We start from the raw sequence: 19,248 nt of genomic DNA on the forward strand, positions 1-19,248 counted from the left end.
TAACGCCAGCTGATCTGTCGCTCGCGTGCTCGAGAGCCTTGGCAACCCTGCGCAGATCACAGCGGCTCCGAAGAAGACGACCTCCGAGCCCCGTCTTTGCCAGACCAGACATTCGTTTGCTCATCCCGGCAGCCATGGCTCTCAACAAACTCAGTGTTGACAAGGTGGATCTCGCCAACAAGAGAATCCTGATGAGGTTAGTGCTTGTCGTCAAGATTATTCGACTATTTTTCCTGTGGTTGTTTACCGGTGCCGTGGACGAGTGCTTCGCCGGAGTAATGTTAATATTCATGCAGTTCTTTAGGGTATATATTAATTTGACTCTCTACTTTGGGTATATGCTGATGTAACCTCTTAGACCCCAAAACAAATAGTAAGTGACAAATAGAGCGCTCAGGTGTGCTAAATCAGGTCCGTAATTTGGGCCTGTGGGGGGAGGGGCTAGAGGGCATCGGCAGGGCAGGTTTTTTATGTGTGTGTGGGGGGAGGTGACTAGTGACGAAATGGAATGTATCCGCCCCATTTCGTCACCAGTCCAGTTCCTCACATACCCGGTTCGCCAACAAAAACCATTTCGTCACCAAAGCACTCCAATTCGTCACCAATGTGAAATGCGTTTCGTCACCACAAATTTCAACAGGGTAATTTTCTCATTCAACTCTGAATCTAATGAAACTGTCAATGAATGTTTCTTATCGAATAACTCGATCACTTGATCGAAACCATTGACAGTTCTCACAGTGGCAAGCCAAATATTCACCTCAGGATGACATACAGTAGTGGAGCTTGTCACCCTTGTTCAGGCTGTCGGAACGAAGTGTGATTACGTCAGCAGGCTCTATTGTGTGATAAATGTCATCAGTGGAGACACAGGGTGTGTTACGAACTTGACTCAGGAGATGCACAGGTGAGAATACAAAAATAATGAGTAGTACTGTGTTGAAGAAGTAATAATGGATTTTGAAGTAGCAATGTAGAATAGAGAAGTGTATCCATCGGTTAATTTTTTTCACTGGGCACAAGCCATCTGGCGGAAAGTGCAACAGGTTGGCCTGGCGACTGCATATGTAGAGTGAGGACCAGTATACGATTTTGTACGTCAACTCCTCAATTGCTCTTCCCTACCTGCCTAAACGACATATCCGATCAGCCTTTGAAGAACTCCAGGAAAAAACACAGCAATGCGAACCTGCAAGAAAATTAACAGATTATATAAGGCAAACATGGCTTGATAACATCGTCTGGTCAGTGGGCAACTGGTGTGCGTTCCGACAAGTCCATACGAGAAAAAATACATTACCACTACAAAATTTCTGAGAAGCTGTCAGTGTCTTCTTCCAAGTCCAATATATGATTAACAATTAATTTACGCATGTCCTCACTAAAATTGTGGTAGCTCCCCACCAAAATATTTATATTGTTAGTTTTTAAATTTTTGTTGTTGTTGCTATTGTTTTGCAACAAAGCAAATATTGTATGTGCCTTTTGATCTATTTCTACTGCAATGTAAAAAGAAGTATGGGTTTTTATTTTCATATACAGATAATGGTCACACTCTGACCATTTTTTGTGTTTACTTCATTCCTATTTGCTTTTTTTATTCATTAATTTTATTTATTTATTTATTTATTTATTTTTTTGGCTGGCATATCCATATGAAAAAAGAGTCATGAAGATTCTTAAACAGGGAGGAAAAGCGTGGTGACGAAACGGATGAAAACAGTGGTGACAAAACGGGTGTAAATAGTGGTGACGAAATGGGTATACCCCAGCTGGCGAAGCGAGCATGCACAGGTGGGGTGATTTTTTTTAAAAGCCCTCTTAGGGGCATTTACATTGGGAGGCTATTGCCCCTAGCCCCATCAGAAATTACAGCCCTGTAAATTATCCCTGTCACTTGGCTCACCCTGTTGTGTGCCAGGGTTATGGAGTGCCCCACTGGAATGAAATAAAGATTTTTGTAATTCATAGATGAGTAATTATGGAGAATCATTATGTGGTATTATTCCAGAAGTTCATCAGCTTCATTGTAAAGAACAGTTATTCACTTAAACACACTGCCTTATAGCTTTGTCATCACAAATCACTTGTCTGTGAGATATTATTTCTTAAAGTATGGTCTGAGGGGCATATATCATGAGATTTATTTCTGTTTATTGCATTTTGGCTGCAGAGCACAGCAGGTTAGGTATGGTTAGGCTAGATTTAGTTAAGTCTGGTCAGGTTAGATTTACAAAGTTTATTTATGTTTACAGTATAACCTCATTTATCAGGCACGAACGGGGGGAAGCTCATGCCGGTTAAACAGCATTGCCATTATTTTGAGACTTGGTCCTATAGAATCAGCAATTTTATTTATTTATTTATTTTTTTATTTTTATTTATTGTTTTTACATCCAGGACCAAAGCGCCAGTAGGGTTTCTTGGTTGGGCCTGGTGGTCTGCCCAAGCCCATCATGGTGCAGGCAAGTGCTTATAGTGACGGCATTTTTTCTTGGCTGGTAGCGGCAGACTCGAACCCACATCGTCCAGGACAAGGCGAAATGCAGGACCTGCACACTAACCACTCAACCACCTCCTCCCCAATAGAATAGAATTCCTATAGAATTGCTAATAAAGTAAATCGATCCTATCCTACCGAATAACGGGCCCAATGGTCCAGTAATAACGGCGAAAGGCAGGTCTTGATATGCTGGCACAACACATGCTCTTGTTTACAAACAAGAAAAGGCTATTGCCTTGCACCGATGATGAACGTTACCTTTATAATAATAAACACTACCTTACAATGCCCATATTTCTTGACTAGGTCATCATTTAACATTTATAAAGTACTATTACTACATATTCAATTACTGAAGTGTTCAACTTAACCCTTTCCATCCGTGATTCAAACGTCGGCATCACAGTGTGGAAAGGATCAAGAGCATATGGAAGAGGATTAATCCTCTTCTAAACCTCTTAATCCTCTTCCATTTCCTTTTAAGAGGTTTAGAAGAGGATTAAGAGGAAATGGAAGAGGTTTAGAAGAGGACTAACCCTTTCCATACGGTGACACAGACGTCGGTGTTGCCGGATTGAAGGGGTTAAGATTAAGTGGAATTCTGGGGAGGCGGTGGCAAAGTGGTTAGTGTGCGGCCCAAGGACTTGGCGCAAACTAGGTTCGATCCCCCCACCAAAACACGCTGATTTTTCAAGTCATTGTCAAGTGGCGAAAGGTCATCAACATACAGTCCGGTGTAGCGGACTGATCGGTCCCCTGCCCCCCTTTACTGCGCATGTGCCTTTGTGTGTTTACATGCACTACTCAGCCCACTCCAAAATATTCACCTCTGAAAAAATCAGTTCACTCCAGCAAGGAGAGGGGGTCAGGGGGTATCACCAGTGAAATGGATCAATAGAATGGAAGAGTATTGGGGAGAAAGAATTGGTAGGCAAGGAATTGAGTAGACTGAAACAGTGTCAGAACTGGGAAAGTTGGAGATGCTTCAGATGTGGTCATCTAGAAGGAAATTCCCTCAAGTGAACAGGACATAAAAAATGTGGGTACATAGATAGATAGAACTTGATCTCTTACCGTTCATGATGTATTAGAAAAAGAAATAAGTGAATAAACATGCTCATGCAGTGAATCTTTGTTCTGTTTCAGAGTTGATTTTAATGTTCCCCTCAAGGATGGTAAAATCACCAACAACCAGCGAATTGTAGCTGCTCTAGACTCTGTGAAGTATGCTCTTGATCACCAAGCCAAGAGTGTGGTGTTATGTTCTCATCTTGGGCGCCCTGATGGTAGGTTGAATACTTTAAAGTTTATGATTTGTGTTCTACATAGATTTTGGAAAAGTATATTGTTTTACAGCAGTGGTGGGCACCACTAACCAAAAAGGTAGCTTCGCTAACTGCTAACTGGTAATCCACTAACTAGAAAGTCAGCTTTGCTTACGCTAAACTGCTAAACTGATAAAGAAATTAGTGGAAGCTAACACTAACTGCTAACTTTTTTATATGGATTTAGCTTCGGGTTTAGTATTTTGGCTCTAAAAACCTTAAAACAGACCTAGTGATCTGAAATTTCAATATGTTGTAGCTTAGACATAGAGCTTTCCAGAAAGGTATAGCATGCATGGTCTCCTTGGGGTGGCACATGATGCACCGGAAGTGCAAGACATTGGTGTTCGTCCTACAGGTAACTCTTGATTTACGCGAGTATTGTGTCCTTGAAGAGGTTGCGTAAATCAAAAACAATGTAAATCAAACAAGAGGTAAGTTTCTATCGAAAAATAAATATTCATTCAGTGGAGAGGGAGAGAGGGAGAATATCCATATCACTGAGATATCCACTCAAGCACTTAATCTCAGCCTCACTCGTGTGAGGAAGAAGTGAGGGACACCATGAGCAACTGGCTAGTATTGGTACTGGTACCGAGCAGTCTGGTACCAGTACCGTTCCGTATAGCTGGTACCATTAGTACCGGTACTGGTACTGGTACCTGCGCACCCCTATTGTTGAGTAGCGTGGCAGCGTGGGTACTGTAATGTTGTTCAAGTGGCGCGCAGGAAGAACTGAGCTCAGCTGTGTGGCCGCGGCGCCGTGTGAGTCCAGTTGCGTGAGACATCTAGTGGCCACTCTGTAAGATATCGTGTACAAGTGAAAAAACGTGTAAATTAAACATTTATTTGGATTTTGGACCCCGCGTTATTTAAAAAAACGCGTAAACCAAACTCGCGTAAATCGAGAGTTACCTGTATCTCTTGATTTAAGGACAAAGTACTTCTCCAGGTGGGGCCATGTGTTCTGGAACTTTTGGGACTCCTGGCCATCAGCTTGAGTGTCCTCCGCTTCACCTACAGCTGCTGCCGGCTCCCTAACAGAGTCAGCATCCTCAGGTGGTACAGAAACATCCTCGCTTGGGTCACCTTCCATGACGTCAATAACAATAAACAAAGAGGCAATAATGAATGTGACTACACGGTGACAACGTCGCAGCTGAACTGAACAAAGAGCGCAACAAGCATCAACAAGAAGAGAAGAGCAAGAAGCCTCCAGTTTATCCTAAATTCGTATATTTTACCCAAGATTTCCTGCAAATTAATGCATTTTTTACTTTTTTCCATAACTGACACTTATTTTTATTATATTAAGTTTATTTTTTGTCAGGTGGAAAATATCTAATTTTGTTATTAAATCCTGAGTTCAAAGAGTTGGAAATGGAAGATGCATTACCCTAAAATACCAAAGAGTTTCTCTAATTGTCCAGTTACCCTACTTTAAGGCTCAATTTACCCAAAAGTGGAAGCCCTGGAATTATTGCGCCATGATGTGGCTCAACTGGTGCTGAGTCTGCCCACAATGGACAAGAACAAACCTGTATGAATTTATGGTGTGGCGACTGGGCCGGTGGCAGTTAGATCTTTACTTTGAGCAGTCGCTGGATTGCAAGCACCTGTGTCCATTTCATCAAAATTTTTTATCTCTCCTCTTGTCATAGTTGCACTTTTTAAGCCCCTTCTGCTAGTCATGCTTCAGCTTTTCCCCACCCCTCTCTAAGTTCTCTGGTTTACACCCTTTATTACTGTTCCTGCCACCTCCTGGCCTACTTGGCCAATCACCGGCCCACTAGCAGTAGCTATCAGGTAGAAACAGTAAGAGAAGTATTCATGTCTCCTTATATTCGTGGGTTCACTATTCGCAGATTCGCTCATTTTCAGTTATCCACCAGATTGCACAAAGGTGGCACTTGAGGAATTTTCACAATGCCACTCGAAGCATTTATGCTCTACTTGATCGTAATTCGGCCGTTCCCAAGGAGAGGAAGATGTATACATGCATAAAGCAGCATAAAATATCATAAGTGGCATTATTCATCAGCCATACATACATACATAAATTTCTTGCAAATACGTAGTCATTGAAATTTTGTTTGGGTCCTCACCACGAAGTCTTTGCTATTTTCTTTTTCACTTAACCCTTTAACTGCGACATGGTGTCGGGATATTCCCCTAAAGGTTGTCAAATACCATGAAAAAGTGAAAGTGCACAAAATGGCTTCATATTACTTGCACATCAGGAAAAGCCCTTATATTTTCCATAAATGACATTTATTTTCCTTATGAAATGAGTAAAGTTGTGATAAAGGGCCAGAATTTTTATATAAGATGACTTTTTTTTTTAATGTAGAATTCATCCTCCAGTCCATTATTTAGGGATTTAGACTAAAGATAAGGGATGCATATTAGTCTGCTACCATGTATTGACACATTACCCATTGTGACCCCCCTTTATTTTTACCATATCCTAGATACTATATTTGTAAATATTTAGTTACTGTGGAAAGTGAAAATTTAACATTTATAGAGATAGTACTTATGTAAAAAACTATTGAGACTGTATTTCCACGTGGTTTCAATAAAATGGCCCTTCAGTTGCATTTAAGGGTTGAGCTAAAAGGCCTAGGAAAATTATTCAAGGTCACACCATATCTTTGTTTTTACATTATTCATACTTATATTTATAATTTCATGAAGCACCAATACAATTGGGTCGTTTGACACACTTGTGATATAATTGAGACGAGGAAATTGTAACAGAAGAATTAGGGTTGCTAAGTATGCATGAATGTTGTATGCAAATCATATAATATGGTTTTCCAATAGCTTGACTGTTACCATTTACTTTGTCATGCGTATGTATTTAATTTGAAAACATTCTTTGTTTGATATTATAGGCAACAAGAATATGAAGTTCACACTGGCCCCTGTTGCTGAGGAACTTAAGACTTTGTTGAACAAGGAAGTGACATTCCTTTCTGACTGTGTTGGGCCAGAGGTAGAAGCTGCTTGTGCTGATCCTGCCCCTGGCTCCATCATCCTTCTGGAGAATTTGAGGTTCCATGTGGAGGAGGAAGGCAAAGGAGTTGATGCATCTGGAGCTAAGGTATGCAGAATTCTTCTTTTCATCTCTTATGCATTTTGAAAATTTATGAATGTATGAGTATGAATATATGGTTTTGACATATTTTTTTTTTTTTTACAACAACAAAGGAGGCAAAAAAAAAAAAAAAAAAAAAAAAATAATAAAAAAAAAAAAACTAAAAAAAAAAAAAAAAAAAAAAAAAAAAAGAGCAGAGGAGGAAAGGAATAGGGAAGGAAGAGGTAGAGTTCCTCGTCCTGAGGAGTTAAATAAACAGGGAAGGGAGGAGACAGAGGAAGATTACCAAACAAGGGGTTTAAAGAAGTAAGATGCTGGTTAATGAATGCTGCATAAAGGTGTTTGGACAAGGGGAGGATGAGCATACAGCAAGTCATCCCAGTGAGGGGGGCGGGAGGGGAGGCTGGGAGGGGTTAGAGTAGCAAGAAAGCAGAGCAGTCAAGCGATGATAGAAGATGAAGAGAAGAAGAGAACAGAGGCAACATGGAGGAAGAGAAAGACTATCAGTGACTAGGGAGAGGGAGGCTGATGAGAAGCAGAGAGCCAGCCTCCACTCTGTCCAGAAGAGCTGTGTGAGTGGAGCCCCCCCACACATGAGATGCATACTCCATACGAGGGCAGACAAGGCCTCTGTATATGGACAGCAACTGTGCAGGAGCACATTGAATTGTATGGTCAGTAAAAAGGTAAAGAATGGGTTATAACAACCCAAACCATCTCAGTAAAAGGGTAAAGAATGGGATATAAGTGCCCTAGCTATCTGAAGTAGAAAGAAGAATGTTGATAAAACTGATGTACACCCAACCCCTTCTACCACACCTTCTGCCATCGCAATTCTCTGCAATCATGCACACCCTAAAAGCTGCCATACTCATGCTATCACACACACAATGCCTGGGTGTATCGGTGGATTTTAATCTTTTAGGGCGTACAGTACACATCGTTGATTGGTACGTCATCGACCATCTTTGCTCAGTGATTGGTTGACACTCCCATCATTTTCCCGCTGATTCAGTCAGGTGCATGTTTAGCCACTGACAATAGTGAAAGCTGCCCTGCATTCGGTTTATGAAATGGCCACAACAGAGCGAACAAGTTGCACCAAAGGGGCGTGGGATCAGTCTTTGTTAACAAAAGCGGTAGTGTAGCTATATGGATGTGGCCAGTGTCACTTCTGCTGCACCTTCTTACCTTCTTCTAATGCTTTATTCAACTCTGATTGCTGTTTCTGGTAAATGGTTGCCCATGAAAGCTGCTGAGGAAATATTGTGAGGGAGCTGTTGTTGTTGGTAGCCATTTTTTGTTGTGCTCAGCTGATCAACTGTCTAGTTTGGATCAACCCCCCACTTGTAGCGAGTTGAGACAAGTGAAGACAATTGAATCAAAATTTTGGAGTTAATGTGTTCTACCTTTTCACGGCAGAATTTTACCTGGACTCGTACAGTGACTGGGCTTGCAGGGATGGAGGATTGGACTGGCCTACTGCGGCTCAGTGCCCTCTTTGTCGCTCTCACTATTACTAGAGGCAATGAATGCTCTGCCACCCCGCATGCAGTTGACCCATGAGCCATGCAACGTTGTGCAATGTTATACAATTGAGCATTAGCCAGATGCCCAGCCAAATCGTTGTGCAGGAGGTTGTGCAGGAAGGGGGCATACTTGTAAGCAAAGGACATGTCATAATTATATAAATGTGGCCAGGGTCACCCCTGCTGCATCTTCTTACTTTTTATGAATGTTTCATTGAATTGAATTAATTGCTGTTTCCACCAGTAATGGGTTGCTTGTTAGAGCTGCTTAGTGAATATAGTGAGGGAGCTGTTGTGTGGGATGCCTCTTTTGTTGTGCTTGGCCGATTCACTGTTCGGTTTGGCTCCCCACCCCCCTCCCCGACCTGCAGGGAGTTGTGCAGCTAACAAGTAAACCAATCACACCCCTGGATCTGGGCAATGGCAGTAGCTATATGTAGCTTCGTGGAACTCCTTGTTTTGAAACAAACACACGACTACCTACTATGCCTAGCATCAAATACTTTCTTCTTCCTTTTCTTTTGACCTCAACTTGCTGACCTCAGGAGAATATAACTGACATGCTTGTAGTTGATATTATGACTAGAATTTTGCTGAGTTTACTATCCAATGTAGTCAACTTTTAATCTCTGTGCAAAATTCTTGAAAAACTCCCTAAGAACACAGAAGAAACTGAACAATAGGAGTGAAAAGATACAGCAGTTGGGTTATACATTGGGCTGCAGCAAGGCCTGATGCCACAACCCTGCCACCCCTCCCCCTGAAAGCTAGTGTAGAACCCTGCACTTTCTTACAAGAAGGGTAAAGGTAATGTTGGGAGCCTACGCTATAGCTGCGCATGGCGGCAGTGGTCATCTTCATTCCTTTGACCTTTCAGCCTGTGGTGGGTTAACCCGACACAGGGCCAGTGTAACAGCCAGGTTACCACAGTTTACCTTCCCCGGGTCTCCCCAGCTACCCATTCACCGACCATCTTGAAAGGAAGGCTGACCAGTTGGGTGGGCTGCATGCCAACCGCCTGGGCTGGGATTTGAACCCATGCCTGGAGTTTCGTTGTCAGGGACTCTAACCACTGCACTGCTGAGGTGCTGGTACACCCACAAAACTCAAGTTACATTTCAAAATTAGGCTTTTGTAAATATCACATTCTGGGAATCTTGGTCGCTTAATTTATGTATCGAAAAATCAGAACACGCAAAAATGAGGGAGTACTGTAATTTTTGCCCTGACCAGTATTCAAACCTGGGCCCATGGATTCATAGCTATAGTCTATTCACTCAGGCTGGATGGTTTGATCCCTAGCCAAGTAAGTGCTGGTTATCTGTTGGTGGGCGAGGTGCCTGATGTCTCCATCGCCCAACATACTAGCCTAGGCTCAGAAATTTTTCATAATTCTTTAATTAGCTCATCTGTTACACAAGATAGGTGAAATTTGTTGACACCATTGACTTGAGCAGTAATTGTAAAACTATAATGATTTTCAGAAGTCAGTAGGAGGAAAAAATAATTATGGTGAGAAGTCAGAATATAATGTTTAATGTTTATACCAATTTTTACAAATCTTTCTTGTCTCCCTTTATGTAGCAGTATGTCTAAAATCAAAATACCACCATATTCAGAGGGATTTTATGTATGAGAACAACTGTTCTATTATAAAATTGATTCTGTAATGGCTGCAAATATTGAAAAGTTGAATGTGGTATAAACATTAAATGTTATTCTCTGACTTCTACTCACTGTAATTACTTTATTTTGTTACCCCGTTTGGTTTCGAAAACCGTAATATAGTTGTACAAACGCTGCACAATGAAATGGTATCGGCAAAATTTACCTAGATTTTGAAACAGATGAACTAAGTAAAGAAATATGAATATCTTTTGAACCCAGGCTAATGTGTTGGGCAATAGAGTTGTCAGATGGGGGTCCCCACCCACGAACAACCAATCAGAAGTGTCTTTACTCGGCTAGGAGCTTGGGATCCAGCTTATTACAGAGGCACCAATGGTCATTACATAATTGTTGCTGCAGTTACTTTTAAAATCTAGATTTTTAGTTTGAATTGTGGAATGATTTTGATGTTTATTTTTCCCTTTAGGTGAAAGCTGATCCTGCCAAGGTGGAAGAATTCCGTGCTTCACTGCGGAAACTGGGAGACGTGTATATTAATGATGCTTTTGGTACAGCCCATCGTGCTCACTCTTCCATGCTTGGGCAAGGATATGAACAGCGTGCTAGTGGTTTTCTGCTCAAGAAGGAGCTCACCTATTTTGCCAAAGCTTTGGATAACCCAGAAAGGTTAGTGTTGTCTTCATCTTCCCTAATGACCCTGTTTTCAGCAGAGGCTTTACTAACTGCTTGTTGTAGGTATGATTCTGTTTTTATTACATGTATGATATTCTCTTTACCCAGTTTTATTAAGAGAAACAAGCCTTAGTAAATAATTCACAGTAGTAATTTCTAGTACACTTGGCCCTTGATTTAACGGATTAAAAGGGGGGAAGGGTGGTCTGTTGCTTGAAAATACTTGCATACGATAAATGCCGGTATACAATAAAATTACTGTTAAAAAAATATACTTAAAATGATACCGAAAAACCTAATAATAAACGTATGTATATAGTTCTTTTGTTGTGTATGCTGTCTGCACGTTGTCTGTATAGGTGGCGTTCACAACTCATCCAGCTCGAGCTCTCTCTGTCCGAGCTCCGCTAGAGGACCAACAAAACAAACCGCGCTTCTTCTTCTTTTGACCTGTTCTGCGTTGGTGCCATAAGACAGGCACAGCCTAACTAGCCCTATAGAACACTCCAGAAGAAGCCATCTCCACCTTCGCCTCCACTCCGCCGACATGTGTTGTTTTGTTGGCCTTCCAGTGATCAAGGGTTGACAGTGGGGCCCTGTGGGGGGGGGGGGGGATATTGTTTACGTGTATGGGTAAAATTCTGCAAGTGTGTTAGTCTCGCATGGGCAGATGAAACTTTTTTTTTTTTTTTTTGTTTTTTTTTTTTTTCAGTGTGTTATGAAATAAAGTGATAATTGTTTCTGTCACAAATCAATAAATGACAGACTTTTCAGTGGCTGTTGCACCCACTGCCGCCCGCCACCGCAGCCGCAAAACAACTCACAGAGAGAGGTTCAACATGCATACTGTCTATTCATTTCACTCACTGCTCACACTTGGAAGTGGACACACTAATTGAACAAAACCAGGTAAATTAATGTTTTTCCTGCTGTGTATACCCCCTGTATGCGTGCGTGGCGGACAGCAGCACGACTTGTTTTTGCAAAGAGGTATTTCTCGCAACACAGGCCCACAAACTGGACCACACACGCCGCCGCCATGTCCCATCCCGCGCTTCATATTTCTGCCGCCCCAAACCGCGAGCCAAATAAATTTAACCAAACCTAACTTAACCTAACCTACTTAACGGGAGGGGGGAGGGGGGCTTCACTCTCCTCGACCTCCTTAAGGGAGGTGATGCAAGCAGTTTTGATGAAAAATATCACTTTCTGTGATATTGTTATTAATTTAGTGTTTTGATGTTTCCAAAGCCGGTATTACACCGGACAAATCTACCCAGCAACAGACAGAATGTCCGTTGTTGGGTATTTGTCCGTTGAGATTTTGTGGTCCGTTAAATCCGAAATCCGTTAAATTGGGGTCCGTTAAATCGAGAGCCAAGTGTATGATAATTCTAACCTTTTCACTCCAGCCGGGCCAAAATGGCGCCCCGCCCTGTACCTGGGCTGGCCTCGCATGCCAAATTTCAAACGGTGCTACTGAATATAAGTTTTAAGCCATAAACTTAACATAATCATCATGGGACAACATGTAACTCAATTTCGTATATTTTCAATTTTTATCTTAATATTCAACGGCGTACTGTCCCCTTAACTTGAGTCAGCAACAATGAAGGGAAATTTAAATGATTTTGCACATGCCTATATCACTGAATCAAAAGAATAATTTATTGCTGCAAATGTACCATGAAGGTTCAAGAGTAATCTGTGATCATCACCATGGAAGGTTAAGTTACTCTTATAAAAAGCACTAAGCTGGAAAAAAAAAAAAATGTACATACATACAGGACTTGCAAGTGGAGTGTTGATACTGACCAGAAATTTCAAAAATACTTCGATGGGAATGCTTCTTGGTAGCTGGCAACTGCAGCCATCTTTAACCAAGGTGCATCAGACTGATAATTCACAGTCTCAGGGCCATTCCACCAGCTACCTATATTGTCTTTTCTTGTCATTGTACACATTAACAATTTCAAATGTAAGGAACCATTCATACCTGTAAGAAGTATCAAGTAGACATTTAAATGAATAATAACTTCCTACTTTTCAGACCTTTCCTGGCTATTTTGGGAGGAGCCAAGGTGAAGGACAAGATTCAGCTCATTGAGAGCATGTTAGACAAGGTGGACGAGATGATGATTGTGGGTGGTATGGCATTCACCTTCCTCAAGATTACCAAAAATATGGAGGTATGATGATACAAATTATTCCATATTTTATAATTTGTATTTGTCAAATAATTTATTTGCAGTGTGTTTAAATAAATGCATTTTCTTTTCCCCATAGCCTTTCTTTTGATGCCATCTGTCAAATGTGTTGCTGGTTTGATCATGTAATAACTCTTTAGGTTAAATGAATTGCCATAGTTTGATGTACATGGGACCAAACCAGGCATGAGGCAGTATGGCAATAATGACTACAATTTAGCGTTAAACAGTTCCTCCGTGAAGTACAGTCTTGTGTTTTGGTACCATATATATATTGGCACTTGCTATGAGCATGAGCTGTAAAGTTATCAATTTTAAATACTTTACTGATTTATGTCAGACTGGAAGGGAATCTTGCAGTTACTATCAAGTAATTATCAAATTTTTGCAATCCTTTTTATGCCTTCTAATGTATATACTGTATTTGCCTGCATGGAATATTCACTTTTTTACCAAAATAAATCTAAAATTATTTTTTTTCCAGATTGTATTTTCCTTAGTTTTCAGGTATGTATAAGAAGCATGAGTAAGATGTTCCCTTTATTTTTCTATATAACAGATTGGGACATCATTGTATGATGAAGAAGGTGCCAAGATTGTCAACAAGCTGATGGAAAAAGCCCAACAGAAGAATGTAAAGATGCATTTCCCAGTTGACTTTATCACAGCTGACAAATTTGATGAAAATGCTAATGTAAGTTGTTAGTGCTTTTGTTAACATGTTTCTGTTTTATAGCCAACTTTTAATAATATCTGGAAGATATTGTAAAGTATATTTAACTTTCTTTCATTAGAGTCTGTAGAATAAGAGAGAGAGAGAGAGAGAGAGAGAGAGAGTTTACATACATATTCAGACCATACAGACCCTATGGAACAGACTACGTGGTCTTTCCATAAACCTAAGTGAAACTACATTAAACCAAATGACAACCAAGACTTTGCATTTCTGCCTCAGCAAATATTATGGTGGAGGAAGTGGTGATCAAGTCTATTTTTAACCAGTACAGCCCCAGTGATGGCTCTTATCCGTTGCTTTCATGTGTGACACTCAACCCTATATCTCCCTACATAATGGTCATAGGGTTGTAATATTCACACGTGTAAGTCAGAATGTGGGGCAAGTATACACTTTTTGCCAACTTACCTCCCACCCCTCACGTGTCACTCGCAGGAGGTGTGCAGACATGTCTCACTGAGTTCTACGCCCCCGCCAAGGTCATTCTCAACCTAACTGAGGCTTTAGAAATGGTGTTAGTCTTATGAGTACACCAACAGTGCCTCTGAAGACTCTTCTTTGGAAAATTATGCCCTTACAGCAGAGGATTTGGAGAAAATGGAGCCTCCAATCATACCTACGTCCTGATGTGGTTCCAACGTGAGTGTAAGCTCATACCCTCTATCTCCATCACCACCACCTCATCTACCCTCAGATGATGATGATGATGACCATGGCAATGATGAAGAAGAGGATAACCCATTAAGCTTCCTACAACCCCTATACTATAAATATCACAGCTGGGTAGTAGAGGTGGAACAAGGCTGCCCCAATGCCCCATCACCACAACAACCACCACAAGGCACAGCCATTGTGCCAAAGCTTTAAGGAAATAGGAGCTTTATGTTACTATAAGAACTATAGCTGTACTCAGAAACATTATAAGGGCATCGTGTTGTGACTCCTATGTGTCACATACAACTCTCATGTACTGTAATGTATAAGTAAACCATTGCCTGACATTTGATGCTGATAGAAGCCTGGCAATGCCGCACTTCCCTCCCTGCCACCAGCTGGATGACACACAGAACATACCGTATTTCCCGCCATATAAGACTATCTATCTGTATCTCCGACACCCTACTCCCCCTGCAGGAACTTCCCTCCAGGGGGTGGCTGCGGCAGAAGTGTCTCCATCTCTCCCTGTTCTGGCACTCCCTCTCAGCACACTCAATCCTGCTACTTCCAACTCTCTCGCTCCAATATTCATTCACCCTATTGATCCATTTCACACATGGTCTTCCCATGACACCCCCTCCTTCAATCCTTCCTTCATACACTATCTTCACGAATTCAGTCTCCCCCATTCTGATCAACTGTCCAAACCATCTCACCGCACCACGCTTCACCCACTCCACTACTCCACATTCCACTCCTTTCGCTGTCACACCCATACCAAACCGCTCATACGTGCTTTCATTACTTTCTCCATCCCATCCTGAAACACCACATACACCTCTTGTATAACTCATTTCCACTGCACGTATTCTCGATTGCTGTGCTGCATTACATGTCTACGTCTCTGATTCATATGACAGAGTTGGCAGGATAATACTGTTCCTTATTCCCCTCTTTACCTCCACGCTCACACTTCTTCCTTTCATAACTCTCTCCAATGCACCTACTACCTCTCTGCCCTTCACTGCTCTTTCCCTCACCTTACCTTCCATACTTCCATGCTTAGGTAAATATTTAAATTTGGTCACCTCCTCCATTCTCTCCTCCCCTAACCTTATCCTACACTTCGTTGTACCCTCTGCTCTAACTCTGTACGGCTTTGCAAAATCAATGACCTGTTCTCTCACCCTCTCAAATACCGTAACCTTACTCTTTCCAGCATTTACTCTCAGCTTTTTCCTCTTACACACCCTGTCAAACTCATCCACTATCCTCTGCAGCATCCCCCCATTCTCTGCCAACAACACTATCATCTGCAAACAGGCCCACCACCAATGACTCCTCTGTACCTCTCACTTTCAGCCTTGGACCTAGCTCCTCCACTCTGGCTTTCATTTTTCTCATACAACCATCCATGTACACATTAAAAAGCCATGGTGACATCACACACCCGTCTCACGCCCACTCCAACACCAAAACTCTCACTCAACTCACCATTCACTCATACAGAGGCACTTGCATCCTTATAGTAGGATCGGATTCCCTCCAGCAAACGCCTCCCCACACCATATATCCTTAGAACATCCCACAACCCCTTCCTGTCAACCCTGTCATTTGCCTTCTCTAGGTCCATGAAAGCAGCAAACAGCTTCCTATCCTTCTCTAGGTATTGTTCAACTAACATTTAGAGTGTAAATATTTGGTCTACACAACCCCTCCCTTTCCTAAAACCCCCTCGTTAATCACCTACACTTTTCTCAGTTATTTTCTTCATCCTCATTTAAAACCCTTCCTTACACTTTTCCTGCCACACTGAGTAGACTTATTCCCCTGTAACTATTACAATCACCTCTGCCTCCTTTCCCTTTGTACAGCAGCACAACAATAGCCTTTCTCTAATCATCTGGCACCTCATCCTGTTCCCATGCTAGGTCACATATCCATAATATCCATTCCTCAACTACACCTCCTCCATACTTAAACATTTCTTTTGTTATGCCATCAGCTCCAGGGACCTTTCCTACTTTTAACTTCTTCATTACCTCCTCTATCTCACCTCTCTCCACCCTCCCTTGTGGATCTGGCTGCCCTACATTGATCTTTATTCCTACACTAGTCACTTTTGCTCTCCCTCCAACACTCATTCATTACAGTTTCAAAGTGCTGCTTCTACACTTCCCTTATCTCCTCATTCCCTCTCACAAGCACCCCATCTTTCCTCTTCATGTTACAAATGTCTCTTTTCTCCCCCCATTTCTCTTTTAACTTCATTCCAGAAAAGTTTTTTGTTATGGTATTTTGCTGAAATTTTTCCTTCCAAATTCTTCATCCACTCTTTATTTTCCCTAACCAATCTCTACCAACATCTTACTCTCCCTGTACTTTCTCTCCCATCTCCTTCTCACCTCCTCCGTCACATTTCTCTATCATTTTCTTGTAGTTCCTTCTTTTCTCCTCAACTGCCTCTTTTATTTCATCCATCCACCACACACTCCCTTTCTTTCCTTTTCCACATGACCTATACCTGATTACTTCCTCAGTTGCCCTTGACTACTTCCTCATTTGCCCTGACCACTGAACCCTTAACACCTCATAAACCTCATTTCACTCCTTCACTGTGTTCTATCTGTGCTCTTGCTTTTCCAAATATTTCCTCCACTTTCCTCCTCTACATCTCCCTGTGGCCACTGTCACACAATTTCTCACTTGCTAGTTCCTTCTTACCCTTTTCCCTCTTCTGATTCCCTCTGAATTCCCATTTCTCTTTCATTTTTATTTTGGGTACTACCGTTAAGTGATCAGATCCACCTTTCATTCCTCTCACAACCTTTGCATCCATTACATCCTGTCGCAACCTCGTATCCTCAGGTATATAATCTATTGCACTCCATGTCTCCCCTTGCCCATGTATACTTGTGAATTAGTTTGTGCTGGAAGAAGGTGTTTGCCAAGAACAAACCCCTCTTAGCACAAATATCCACAAGGTGTTGTCCATTCTCGTTCACTCCATCCACACCCCATTTCCCAACCACACCTCCAGTCTCCCTGTTTCCAACTTTTGCATTCATATCTCCTAACACAAGAATTCTTCTTTCACTTACAAAGCTTTTTAAACACTGTCCTAAGTCCTCCCAGAATCTCTTCATCTCACTCATGTCTTTCCTTCCATTTTCATTCAAAGGTGCATATACACACACCCATGCATACCTTAGTATTACCTTACTATCCCTATCTTCCCTGTCATCCACACTTTCCTCGAACCACACCACCCATTCCCATCCACTCCCGCCCACTCTCTTGGGGAGGCCAATAACGCACACCCCTGCCTCCCCCTTCCCCCCTCCACCTGCACCCATACTACTCCCCCCTCCACACTCTCCCACTGCCTCTCCCTACCCTTGTTCCCACACCCCACTACTTTCCATATGCATCTTAATCCTTGCACAGCAATCTTTCCTTTCTGGAATTTGTTTATTATCTCCCTTCTCTTCCCTTCCTCATTCATCCCATTCACATTTTTATGTGCCACCCTCAGGAGCTCCTCCCTCCTCCTCCTCCTCCTCCCCTTCCCAGGGACAGATACCCCCCTCTGCCCATAGCTACTTTTCGTCCACACCCGAAGGGGCCATTGGCAACTGGCAGGGCTAGCGCAGTGCTCATTCCCGGAGGAACACAACAGGGCACCAGACTGTCTGGAACTAACATCATTAAATAATAGAAAAGGATGAAATAGGATAAAAAGATGAGAAAAAACGTCCAAAAAAAACAAAGTACCGAAGGTACCTGCCCTCCCCTTCAGTTCCACCACAATAAAAAATAAAATTACAATACCGTAAAACACTGCTGAAAGGAAAAAAATGTGGTGTAATAATGAGGTCACCTCGTGAAGGTGGGGTAGGGCTTGGCTACCACAGATGCGTTTGTTGTGGTAGTCCAGCGAGGTGTTGCTAGTTCCCAACAATCCGACTTAGCTCTGCCCAGTGGCACCTCTAACCTCATTGGTTACAATACTGCCACTGCGCAAAGCAGTAAAAGACACACCTATAATTTGGCAGGATATATTTAGAAAAAATATTAAAAAATTCAAATTTTCCCTGAGGGGGAAAATGTGATAAAAGTATCATATCAGTTTATCAGTGATCATAACTGTCGCTGAACAATTATGGCTATGATACTGTATGTTGCTTTTTGCCCTTCACTTTGTTAAAAGTGTTCCACTGTTGGCTGAAGAGTTACAGTGCTCTTACTCTGACCAGTTATGGCTTTGAAATGGTAAACAAAAGGGTTGGTTAGTAGATTCACTCACTGCGCAACTCTGGTTGCACGCACACAAACATGTTTCATGGCTATGGCTTCAGCAGGTGAGTCAGGGCTGTCAGGGGCAGGCATGGTGAGCCACCACTTGTAAACAAACCACCACCATGGAGCACGGGGCGGCTGGGCTTGGAGGGGCAGACTGCAGTAACAATAATGATAATAATAATAATAATAATTCACAGAATACTGTGACTATTACTGAGCTGGACATTACTCTTTACTGTTTAGAGTGATGCCTTTTTTGTCTGTGCATGGTGTTAGCGCCAAAAAGAACAACAGCCATCTTTTATCTTCACCACCAATGGCCGTCTCACATCTAGACCAGCAAGACAACAATCTAACAGATGATATATTAATTTTATATTTCAGAATTATTTTCACATATAATCGTTATCTAATAACTGATAGACATACATTTCACTCTGGGGACATCTGAGAACTATTGTGTCAAAGGGAGGTGTTTTGGGTGTGGGTCTCATACCACTAACCCCTGGGCCTACCAAAACCTAACCATTGGGGTATAAGACGCAGGGTTATTTTTCAAATCTTTTTTTAAAAAAAGTGCGTCTTGAA

The 19,248-nt window shown here is 41.9% G+C and overlaps 1 protein-coding gene across 2 annotated transcripts in view; it reads left to right on the top strand.

Annotated features, from left to right (window-relative positions):
• Positions 1 to 27: 27 nt before the first annotated feature.
• LOC127006123 (phosphoglycerate kinase-like) overlaps positions 28 to 19,248 on the top strand; it is a 30,938-nt gene continuing 11,717 nt past the window's right edge. Inside the window, exons 1-6 of one of the 2 annotated variants that reach the window (XM_050875641.1) lie at positions 28 to 196; positions 3,650 to 3,789; positions 6,726 to 6,934; positions 10,553 to 10,752; positions 12,809 to 12,947; positions 13,525 to 13,659. In XM_050875641.1, coding sequence (XP_050731598.1) covers positions 135 to 196; positions 3,650 to 3,789; positions 6,726 to 6,934; positions 10,553 to 10,752; positions 12,809 to 12,947; positions 13,525 to 13,659 — 885 coding nt within the window. In that variant the 5' untranslated portion in view covers positions 28 to 134. Of the gene's footprint in view, positions 197 to 759; positions 908 to 3,649; positions 3,790 to 6,725; positions 6,935 to 10,552; positions 10,753 to 12,808; positions 12,948 to 13,524; positions 13,660 to 19,248 lie in introns of those variants that run through there. The other variant, XM_050875644.1, reaches the window with a different exon arrangement.

Source organism: Eriocheir sinensis, chromosome 32, assembly GCF_024679095.1.
Source record: "Eriocheir sinensis breed Jianghai 21 chromosome 32, ASM2467909v1, whole genome shotgun sequence".
In the NCBI taxonomy this organism is placed as follows: domain Eukaryota; kingdom Metazoa; phylum Arthropoda; class Malacostraca; order Decapoda; family Varunidae; genus Eriocheir; species Eriocheir sinensis.